The following is a 12,500-nucleotide window of genomic DNA, read 5'->3' on the forward strand; positions in this document are numbered from 1 at the left end:
TAACCTCACCTCTCCTCGTTTCCTCTCCTTATTTCCTCCTTTCCTCTCATATGCATCTCCCTCTCTCTTTACCTCTCCTTGTTTAGTCTCCTCCCTTGTTCCCTCTTCTCCTCTTTCTTTATTTCCCCCTCAGCTTTTTAGTGTCCTCTCCTTGTGTCCTTGCCCCCTCTATCCTTTCTTGTTTCCTCTCCTTCTTTCTTTCCTCTTCTCTCCTCTGTCCAGCTGATTTTCCTAACTTGGTCATGTTCTTTCGTTCTGCAGCCAAACACTCCTGAGCTTTAAACAACTATCAAACACACACACACACACACACACACACACACAGACACACAGACACACACACACACACACACACACACACACACACACACACACACACAGACACACACAGACACACACAGACACACACACACACTCACACACAGAGACACACACACACACACTCACACACACACACACACACACACACACAGAGACACACACACACAGAGACACACACACACACACACACACACACACACACACAGAGACACACACACACAGAGACACACACACACACACACACACACACACACACAGACACACAGACACACACAGACACACACACACACACACACACAGACACACAGACACACACACACACACACACACACACACACACAGACACAGCTCTGGTCTTTACTCTGTTTCTATTTTTGCTCGGCTCTCTCAGACAGCAGTCATGGCTCGCTGCAGGAGTTATTTGCGAGGACTCTCCATCTGTGTCACTGTGCTGCTAATGGTAAGCTAACAGCTAACTGCATGTTGTTTGAGGTTTTTTATAAATGTTATTATTGACACGATGACATCTTGTAATGTTCCAGGGCTTTGGGATTCATCAAATCAACACAGGTTATTCTGTAACATCTTAACGGTATGCTGCCACACTAAGACTTTAAAAACTGGCAACATGATAAAAAATGCTAAAATAAGTAAAGACAAACAAAATATTTATCTTTAACGAATACTTTCTGGTGTGTGTTGATGTTTTTATCCAGTAGATGTTTAAAACATTGTTTACATTTTACAGATAAAGACTTTAGTCTTTTAAATATTTTATAATAATTTTCCCCCAAAAGTTGAACATTTGGAAAAATATTTGGTGTTCCTCAAGGATCTATTTTAGTGCCCCTGTTTTATTTTTTATTTGTTGTTTGTCTATCCTGATGACATGCTGTTCTACCTGTTTCCTCTAATAACTCAGTTTGTTTGTTTATTTAGATTTATTTCAAACTTTAGTGCAGAAAGTAAACTAAAACAAACGACTTCTTACGTTTTATTTCTAATATGTGCAGAAAATGTTTGAGATTGTATATAAAAATACATGAATTTGTTAGCGAAGAGCGTTACTGAGAGTGTGATATATGCGCTGCGTACGTAGAGGAGTGGGCTGCACTTGAAAATATTTGATCTGTTATTGTGACTTGAGAATAGTTTTTACTTGAATATTGTTTTCCTCAGTAATTAACCAACAGGTAGAATATTCTGTGCATGTTTTCTGTTTTCCTGCTTCCTGTTTTGGCGCCTGTTTTTGTTTTGTTGCCTGTTTCACGTAATCAGCTGTCGACAGTTTGATTTTTGGAGTTTCAGGTTGTAGCATTTAATGTATCCCTCATGTTTTAATGAAACCTTACATGTTTTAAATTCAACATGTTTATAATTAACTTGTATTAGTATTTTTTTTTATCATTTTATTCCTCTTTTTGTCAGTTTTGCAAAGATTTATTTTTCTTCAGAAATCAAACATCTGTTCTTCTCAGTATTTTTAACTGCCATATTCAATTCCATATGAGTAGATGCAGAATCAGAAAGCATAAAAGAAAAAGCATGAGCACTTTAGATTGAAGGGAAGGTTTGTTGTTTCTGTGCCGCGGTGGAGTTTGTGAGAGTTTAAACTGTGGGACTGATGACGTCTGAGTTCCCAGCTGATGGGAGTCTGATGAGCGTCTCTCTGGGGAAGCAGAACAGTTTCAGAGGAATGTTGCTGCTGTTAGACTTCCTTCTTCTGTGAAAACAACAAATACTCTCAATCACAGCAGCTTAATCCAAATGTTTATTCTGTTCCCTTTATTTCCTCTCTGCACAGGTGTCCGGTGTGGTGATGATCGGCGTCGGATTTGCCTCCATTGATGGCAATACACCGGTTGCTGAGGTAACCGTGTAATTGTGTTAATCATTAACAGTTTTAGAGACAGTTAAGCCTGTTCTATACATCACCGTTACATATTTCTATTTCACACCTCTCCAATGTTCACCATAACTAGAGAAGCAGTATGTAACTCTGCCCCCTAGTGTTTAAAATGAGTACTGCAGTCTAAATTCTAAACATCATAGAGAGCTGTCTCCCCCCCCCCCCCCCCCCCCCCCCCTCTCTAGAGTCCATGCTCACACAGGTCACCATGTGGTGGACTCTGAAGCTTCAGTGTTTATCCAGCTCTGCATGGGTCTGTAAACCTTTCTGTGTTCTAACCTCTCTCCATTTTTCTTTCTTTCCAAAACATGGTAATCTGAATAGTTTGGAATCAAAACAATAACTTTAAACAGCAATTTTATGAGCCTTCTCATATGTCTCAGTATAATAAATAAGTAATAGAGAATGAAAAGCTGAAAAAACAGGAAATAATGGTGATAAAATGACTACTATAAACATTATTATATCAGAACTTTTCAAAATCAAAGTAATAAAAGGTTTTACAAGGACGGCAAAATAAAACAGGAAGGTTACAAAATCATAAGCAAGATTAAGAAATAAACATTTTAAGACTTAGAATTCATTTCAAAGAACTCTAAAACAAGAGAAGAAAATACAAATTAAAGTAATTAAGGACAGACTTGTGATAAAAGTACATTTAGTGGATCTCTCCCTCTCTCTCTCCCAGTTGTTTGACCAGTTGTCCAGTAGTGATGGTTTGCTGGTCCTGCAGGTGTTCGGTCCTGTCACTGTGGTTTTATCTGTTCTGGGTATTTGTGCAGCAACGTTGGACCTCAAACCTCTGCTATTGGTGGTAAGACATCACTTATCTAACCCCAAATGGAAACCTTTTCTTAAACCTAAAGTTCCCTGACCTCCCTTATGGGGACCAGAAGCAGTTCCCCATGAGGAAGGAGAGTCCCCGTTATGTCATATAAACAGGAACAAACAAAAGTTGAAGCTAATCTGTAAATTTGGACCTCAAACATTTCCTTTTGATCGTAGCAAACTCCTTTTCTTACCCCAAATTCAAACCTTTTCTTACACCTAAAAATGACAGACCCTTAAAGGGGACCTGCTTTGAGTCCCATAAGGAAGGACAGTCCCCGTAATGTCATAAAAACAGGAACAGTGAAAACTTTAATCTGATGTGTAAATATCTTCTCCAGTTTTCTGCTCTGATATTTGTGGAGTTTGTGGCTATGATGGTTGTTGCCTCCCCGCTGGTCCAAGTTCAAACTCAGGTAACTCTTTCCACCACTGCCCCCTAGTGGCCTCTGTGTTTATTACACTCCACAATGTTAAACAATCCTCTGTTTCTCAAGCTATTCTCAATATAGTTTTAGCTGCAAAAATTGATTGTCGTGAATTCCTCTTTCCTATTTCTTTGAAACTGTTTGTCTGCATCACTGTATGTTTTCTTTCTGTTTTTCAGATGGACAGTGCGGTGGAGGAAGTGTTTTTCAATGCGACTCCCCTGCATAGAGTGGATCTTTACATCCAGGGTGAACTAAACAAACTGCAGGCCTCGGTGAGAGAGAGAAAGAGTGATGAGGGAATAGATAGAAGATATAAAGCTGATTTAAACTTAACGCTCTAATCGACGCTGTCGTATACGGCATAAGGAATATGTCTTTACATCATCAGCGTTATAAATGGAACGGTACGACGTAGCAACTTACTGTAAAATCCTCTTGCTTTGTCACATCGGCGGCTTTCAGGGAATAAACTTTGTGTGTTTCTGCGACATCCAGGTGTTTTAATATCCCACTGAGAAGACCGTGTATATTCAGTGACTATCCGGATCCAACCCTCCCAAAAATCAGAGGCTGTATCTGTGATTAGCAGACTCAAAATGAATCTAATTAAACATCAAAATGTAGAGAAACATAATAGTGGTTTAACTTGTTACTGGTGTGATTAGCCTACCCTATTAGCCCCGTATGATATATATAGAGATTTGGTGAAACTTGAGGTAAGTTTGGGTTTAATTTGATGATGTCTGTTTCTCAGGACTCCTGTTGTGGTTTGAGAAGTTATGAAGACTGGGAGACTCAAATACCTCTCTCCTGTTTTTGCAAACCCACTGTTCCCCCTCCTGCCTCTGACACACAGCCGAGGTACGAAAAATCAACCTTACATAGAGATTTAAGCTTTTTAACAAGATCTACATTATCTATCTATAATCTTTCTGTTTAAAGGAGGAGTCAGTAGCATGGTTTGTTGCAGCTTGTAAACACAACATTTAAACTAGGCCCCTCCTCCTGAAGCCCCGCCCCCTGCAGGATGTAGTGTGTACGTTTACTGCTTGTAGCTACACTGCAAGCTAACGCATGCTAGCACAAGCTAACCTCCGGTGTTTGTCACCTTCCTGTCCAACAGGAAGTAGATCAACTCCACGTCCACGGGTAAAAGACAACACAAGGTTCACCCTCGTTTTAGAACGAGCTTTATCCACTTGGTGTTTCTCCTCACTCTCATTATATTTTCTCTTCTTTGCTGCTACGTCCACGTCCGTCATATTCACCGCTTTGAATGGCGTCCAATCACTGAATTAAACATTTTGTTGTCTCTGTACTTGTACTCTGCACAATGACAATAAAGTTAAATCTAATCTAATCTAATTGTATCCACTCCTAAACTCACCTGCTGCGCTGTCATTGGCTGGAGGAAACACACCAGCTCCGCCCAGAAACGTCCCGAGTCAACCAGAACAAAGCAGAACAGTAAAATCCAGACATGAAATGTGTTTTGACCTTTCAGTTTCGATACAGAATTTCAAAGAAACTTGAGACTTTTTGAGGGTTTTATTTATTCAAAGTGTAGGAGGGTTAGGGTAAGGACTGCTTACATCTTAATAAACAATAAAGGACACTGAATAGTAAGATTTAGCCAAATCTCTTTCATGCTTCTGTGTTTCAGAAATGTTACTTGAGTTTTGTTTATCTGTATTTCTCTTCTCACAGCTCTCAGCAGGTTAACTCTGATGCAGAAGGGTCCTGTGTGAAGGTGGACAGAGACCAACATACTGCACAGGTGACAGAAAAGCTTTGGGTTCACTCCCAGGTAAAAACATGTCTCATTATGTTCCTTTTTTAGCTTCTTAATGAATCTTTTGTTTTCTATTCCTCCCTGCTTTAATTCCCTAATAGATTTTTATGACTATTTTTTTTATTTGTACCAGTAATAAAACTACTACTGCTATTATTATTATTATTATTATTATTATTATTATTAACAATAATAATAATAATAATTCTGACCTTTTCTTTATTCTTTCAGCTTTCAATAGACTATCAGAAATTACAAGTTTTGTCCTTAAAATGTTCTCCTCTCTATGTATATCGTTTTTTTTTTCATTTTTGGATGTTGACCTTTGACCTCTGTTTTTTGCAGCCCTGTGGTCCCATCCTGAAGAGCTACATGAACTTTCCCATCAGACTCAGGATAGGAATCATTTCAGCCTTCTCCACCATTACGGTACACTCATCCACATCTATTTAGTGAGCTCGTCTTTGCTCGATGTTTTCACTTTGACGTCATCATGATTTGTAAATTATCTGTGAAAATGTTATCCACTCGCAGAAATGTAAAAGACAACGATAACGATAACCGTAAAAGAACTGCAAAGAGCCCAAACTTCAGTTTGTTGGGTAGGAAGATATTAGTAATGTTTAACTCTAAAGATAGATATGGTTTTTAACTGTCTTATGAAAGGCATCACACTAATGTCCTAATACCACTTTACAATAACAAACGCAGTGTTATATCGTACGAAACCCAAAAGTGGAAATGCATCCGAGAGAAAAAACAGAAATGAATAATTATCATCCAAATAAAACATACTGATACTGTCCTCTGAGGGCTTCCATCATATCATACATACCAAGGGATGCCGTGTCATAGAGACAGGGTCCTCGTTTTGGTCTGTGTAGAGTAAAGTGTGTGTGTGTGTGTGTGTGTGTGTGTGTGTGTGTGTGTGTGTGTGTGTGTGTGTGTGTGTGTGTGTGTGTGTGTGTGTGTTGCAGGTGGCAGCCATCGCTCTGTGTCTCGCTTTGGGCCTGGAGGAATACTGGAAGAAGCCTCCCGTTGAAACTACAGTCGTAGACTTCGACAGAGTAAAGTACCAACCCAAGCCTTCTCCAACATGACCTCTGACCTCTGACCTCTGACCTCTTATCCCTGCCCAGCAATTCAGCATCCATTTATACTACTGGTGAAGATAGCACAAGTTTAACAAAGGTCCAATCTTGGGCATATAAATGTTTTTTTATACTGAATATTTATAATTGACAGAATGAATGAACTCTAATAGGACTATATTATTTTGTGTAATGGTACACCAAAATAATATCCACCTCATGACATCAATAATGTACCTTTGTTAATGATCCCTAACCACTTCCTGTTTGTGTGCTTAACTTCCTTTCCTAACCTTCCATCTACCAGAAGGGCCTTACTTTATTTCAAAATAAAAGTACACAGCAAGTAAAGTACTCTCAGCTTAAGACAAGACAAAGATTCAAAATAAAGCCTGACAATTTTTATTTTTAAATTCAAAATAATGGAATTTCAAAAGTGTGATGAAAAATTTGATTAATTTGAATTAACTGTTGAAATTCAGCGATTAATCACAATTAAAATGTTGTTCATTTGACAGCCCTTAAATTCAAGTTTGAAAATCAGCTCATTTGACTCCTGAAGCAAACCAAAAGACTCCACCCAATGAGCTCCCGTGTAGTTACTAAGATCTGCTGTTAAATATTTATATAAAGAGAAATTACTGCTGTTTGATTTTTGGTGTGATGTTTGATTTTTTTGCTTTGAATAGCATGCAGCTAATAAATAAGTGTATTTTGTGAGTGACGTCTGTGTTCTTTACATGTATTTTCCTCCAGCAGCCACAAGATGGCAGTATTGTATATATGATGCTTCCTGCAGAAGATCTACGCCAATCAGCCATTGCATCATGACCACCTGTGTGATCTAATGCAAACCAATACAACAGCTCCATAAATTCTACTTTTATGACGCTTCTTTATTGTCAGGTGATGTTGTCATGGTCAGAAAATTGATAATTCTACTTTGTATTTATGTTTGGAGTCATAGTGGGTGGTGGTGGTGTGTTGGAGTTTGTCATATTGAGAAGTGTTCCTAATATTTTGCTCTCCTAATGTACGTTAATGATGGGACTAAATATGTCCCACCCCATGTCCCCAAAAAAGTTAATCTAAAATTACCTCTAATGTGATTTTACTTTCAACCAGTTTCTTTTCTACACTAGGGGCAGCTGTGGATCAGTGGTAGAGTCGGTCGTCTCTCAACCTTAAGGTGGTGGGTTCAATCCCCAGCTCCTGCAGACACGTGTCCTTGGGCAAGACACTTAACCCCAAGTTTCTCCTGCTGCTCCATCAGCATGTGAATGTGTATGAATGGATGAATTAATACTGATGGACTCTCAGCAGCCTCTACCATCAGCGTGTGAATGTGTGTGAATGGATGAATTAATACTGATGGACTCTTTACTCAGCAGCCTCTGCCATCAGCGTGTGAATGGATGAGTTAATACTGATGGTCTCTTTACACAGCGGCCTCTACCATCAGCGTGTGAATGGGTGAGTTAATACTGACGGACTCTTTACACAGCGGCCTCTCCCATCAGCGTGTGAATGTGTATGAATGGATGAGTTAATACTGATGGACTCTCAGCAGCCTCTACCATCAGCGTGTGAATGTGTATGAATGGATGAGTTAATACTGATGGACTCTTTACTCAGCGGCCTCTGCCATCAGCGTGTGAATGTGTGTGAATGGATGAGTTAATACTGATGGTCTCTTTACACAGCAGCCTCTACCACCAGCGTGTGAATGTGTGTGAATGGATGAGTTAATACTGCCGGACTCTTTACTCAGCGGCCTCTGCCATCAGCATGTGAATGTGTGTGAATGGATGAGTTAATACTGATGGACTCTTTACTCAGCAGCCTCTGCCATCAGCGTGTGAATGTGTGTGAATGGATGAGTTAATACTGATGGACTCTTTACTCAGCAGCCTCTACCATCAGTGTGTGAATGTGTATGAATGGATGAGTTAATACTGATGGACTCTTTACTCAGCGGCCTATGCCATCAGCATGTGAATGTGTATGAATGGATGAGTTAATACTGATGGACTCTTTACTCAGCAGCCTCTACCACCAGCGTGTGAATGTGTGTGAATGGATGAGTTAATACTGATGGACTCTTTACTCAGCAGCCTCTACCACCAGCGTGTGAATGTGTGTGAATGGATGAGTTAATACTGACGGACTCTTTACACAGCGGCCTCTACCATCAGCGTGTGAATGTGTATGAATGGATGAGTTAATACTGATGGACTCTTTACTCAGCAGCCTCTACCATCAGTGTGTGAATGTGTATGAATGGATGAGTTAATACTGATGGACTCTTTACTCAGTGGCCTCTGCCATCAGCGTGTGAATGTGTGTGAATGGATGAGTTAATACTGCCGGACTCTTTACTCAGCGGCCTCTGCCATCAGCGTGTGAATGTGTGTGAATGGATGAGTTAATACTGATGGACTCTTTACTCAGCAGCCTCTACCATCAGTGTGTGAATGTGTATGAATGGATGAGTTAATACTGACGGACTCTTTACTCAGCAGCCTCTACCATCAGCGTGTGAATGTGTAGGTGTGACCTGCGGTGTATAAGTCCTTTGAGTCGTCAGAAGACAAGAAAAGAAATATACAAGCTCAAGTCCATTTATCAATTACTTTTTTTCAGATGTATAGTTCTGCAATGTGCAAACAGTCACGACTGTTCAAGGAAGTGGAAATCCCAGCAGGGTTTTTTTAAAGGGTTGGGCTCAAGTCATATAAGAACAGCAACAATGCACAATACATTCAAACAGCCAGATACAGCTCTAAGTGACTTTCCATGTGTGTTTATATTTCTGCTTGACTTTATTTTCAGTGAGGCTTTTAACAGTTTCTTATACTGACATTGTTGTTCTTAAGTCTTAATATTGTTCTGTACTGTAATTTCCCCAATTTCATCCGGAGGTTTTGGTTCTTTTATTTCAGTGTTCAGGTTCTGAGAGTCTATTGATGTTAAGCAGCAATGTAATAACTCTGACACTTAGTGTTTAAAATGGGTACTGCAGTCTAAATTCTAAACATAATAGAGAGCTGTCCCCCCCCCCCCAGCTCTGAATGGGTCTGTAAACCTTTCTGTGTTCTAACCTCTCCATTTCTCAAAAGCATCTGTTGGTTTGACCTGATAAGTGCTCTCATATCTGGCAAACCGAGGGGCGTCCAAAACGGCCGTGTGTGTGTGTGTGTGTGTGTGTGTGTGGGGGGGGGGGGGTTCCTTAATGATCAGATAGTAAGATACCTTTATCATCTCACTCTCTACACATCTCACTGATTGGACCTTTTATTATTTTAAGTTAAAGATAGTGAAAGATAAGCTCAGCTCATTGACAGGATGCATGATTTCCTCTCAAGGGTGTAACTGACTCTTATCACCAGTTCCAACCTGCAGAAACAAGCTCACATGTGCACAACATTACATAGAAAAGATTGACCTGTTTGCTCTTTTCATGCCTTTGTCTCGTTCAGGACTGTCTTGTAAAATACATTTTGAATGTCAGTGGAAATATTCCTGGAAAAATAAAATCTCATTCTATTAGTGAACAATGTTAAGCATCAGAAATAAAAACAGCAAACCCTCCTTTCTTTGGATTGAAAAGTGTGTGAGCATGAATTTCCTTTAGTTCTTGGATTATTTCTGCTAAATCTTCATGCTGTACGCTCTCAGTTGGGTGAAAGTCACGTCATCTAGAAGGTCTTTGCATTAGATGATTTTAGCACAGGCTGCCATAGGATGTTTACTTCCTAACATCGTGCGGTACAACTGAGTGGGAGCATCATTAATTCATGTTCCTACTTGTTATCATTTTCTTTATTAGAGTATGCAGTTAAAACAAGCTTGCTGAAGATAAAATGAAATACTCCTCTCTGCGTGGGCGGACACTGATGGAGAGGATCTGCAGCTGTAAACACTCGGAGCTGATGTGATCGTACATGTTGGTCATGCAACAAAAATTCCCTTTTCCTCTTAAACTCAAACATCCCTAAAATAATGAGAAATGAACTGATTGATTTAGTCACTTCAAGGAATTTGTTACAAATGACAAAGAAATTAAATCTTTAAAATGGGAGATCATAGAGAGCTGTCTCTCCCCCCCCCCCCCCCCCCCCTCTAGGGGGGATTCATCAAATCAACACAGGTTATTCTGTAACATCTTAACGGTATGCTGCCACACTAAGACTTTAAAAACTGGCAACATGATAAAAAATGCTAAAATAAGTAAAGACAAACAAAATATTTATCTTTAACGAATACTTTCTGGTGTGTGTTGATGTTTTTATCCAGTAGATGTTTAAAACATTGTTTACATTTTACAGATAAAGACTTTAGTCTTTTAAATATTTTATAATAATTTTCCCCCAAAAGTTGAACATTTGGAAAAATATTTGGTGTTCCTCAAGGATCTATTTTAGTGCCCCTGTTTTATTTTTTATTTGTTGTTTGTCTATCCTGATGACATGCTGTTCTACCTGTTTCCTCTAATAACTCAGTTTGTTTGTTTATTTAGATTTATTTCAAACTTTAGTGCAGAAAGTAAACTAAAACAAACGACTTCTTACGTTTTATTTCTAATATGTGCAGAAAATGTTTGAGATTGTATATAAAAATACATGAATTTGTTAGCGAAGAGCGTTACTGAGAGTGTGATATATGCGCTGCGTACGTAGAGGAGTGGGCTGCACTTGAAAATATTTGATCTGTTATTGTGACTTGAGAATAGTTTTTACTTGAATATTGTTTTCCTCAGTAATTAACCAACAGGTAGAATATTCTGTGCATGTTTTCTGTTTTCCTGCTTCCTGTTTTGGCGCCTGTTTTTGTTTTGTTGCCTGTTTCACGTAATCAGCTGTCGACAGTTTGATTTTTGGAGTTTCAGGTTGTAGCATTTAATGTATCCCTCATGTTTTAATGAAACCTTACATGTTTTAAATTCAACATGTTTATAATTAACTTGTATTAGTATTTTTTTTTATCATTTTATTCCTCTTTTTGTCAGTTTTGCAAAGATTTATTTTTCTTCAGAAATCAAACATCTGTTCTTCTCAGTATTTTTAACTGCCATATTCAATTCCATATGAGTAGATGCAGAATCAGAAAGCATAAAAGAAAAAGCATGAGCACTTTAGATTGAAGGGAAGGTTTGTTGTTTCTGTGCCGCGGTGGAGTTTGTGAGAGTTTAAACTGTGGGACTGATGACGTCTGAGTTCCCAGCTGATGGGAGTCTGATGAGCGTCTCTCTGGGGAAGCAGAACAGTTTCAGAGGAATGTTGCTGCTGTTAGACTTCCTTCTTCTGTGAAAACAACAAATACTCTCAATCACAGCAGCTTAATCCAAATGTTTATTCTGTTCCCTTTATTTCCTTACTGCACAGGTGTCCGGTGTGGTGATGATCGGCGTCGGATTTGCCTCCATTGATGGCAATACACCGGTTGCTGAGGTAACCGTGTAATTGTGTTAATCATTAACAGTTTTAGAGACAGTTAAGCCTGTTCTATACATCACCGTTACATATTTCTATTTCACACCTCTCCAATGTTCACCATAACTAGAGAAGCAGTATGTACCTCTGCCCCCTAGTGTTTAAAATGAGTACTGCAGTCTAAATTCTAAACATCATAGAGAGCTGTCTCCCCCCCCCTCCTCTCTAGAGTCCATGCTCACTCAGGTCACCATGTGGTGGACTCTGAAGCTTCAGTGTTTATCCAGCTCTGCATGGGTCTGTAAACCTTTCTGTGTTCTAACCTCTCTCCATTTTTCAAAAGCATCTCCAATATTGATCCTAGTTTGAGCACGTTTCTGCTCGTGGAGCTTATTAGAAACATGCAGAGGCTTTTTAGGTCGGGTACAATCACTTCTATCTGAACCACTTCTCTTGCCCGCTTCCATCGCTGCAACACCTGTTGACCTGATAACTGCTCTCATATCTGGCAAACTGAGGGGCGTCCAAAACGGCCGTGTGGGGGGCGTGTCTTAAAAGCGCCTACCTTCTCTGGTCCAAACAAATCCAGAGCATTCAGGAGCAGAATCTAAAGTTAGAAGGAGGACATACTGGCTGCTGCATTGTTACCCCCCCCCCCTCCCAGGAAATAGTTATTTTTTTAAATCTCTTGGCACA

General features: G+C 39.5%; 1 protein-coding gene across 1 annotated transcript; it reads left to right on the forward strand.

The window, feature by feature from the left end:
• The first annotated feature begins 623 nt into the window (after positions 1 to 623).
• LOC132956457 (23 kDa integral membrane protein-like) lies at positions 624 to 7,390 on the forward strand. Its single transcript, XM_061029924.1, has 9 exons — positions 624 to 781; positions 2,126 to 2,191; positions 2,919 to 3,044; positions 3,400 to 3,474; positions 3,666 to 3,761; positions 4,244 to 4,350; positions 5,197 to 5,296; positions 5,627 to 5,710; positions 6,259 to 7,390. The coding sequence occupies exons 1-9, from the start codon at positions 722 to 724 to the stop codon at positions 6,379 to 6,381; spliced, it is 837 nt and encodes a 278-aa protein (XP_060885907.1). The 5' UTR covers positions 624 to 721; the 3' UTR covers positions 6,382 to 7,390.
• The last annotated feature ends 5,110 nt before the right edge of the window (positions 7,391 to 12,500 follow it).

The sequence above is a fragment of the Labrus mixtus genome, chromosome 22 (genome assembly GCF_963584025.1).
Source record: "Labrus mixtus chromosome 22, fLabMix1.1, whole genome shotgun sequence".
NCBI lineage: Eukaryota > Metazoa > Chordata > Actinopteri > Labriformes > Labridae > Labrus > Labrus mixtus.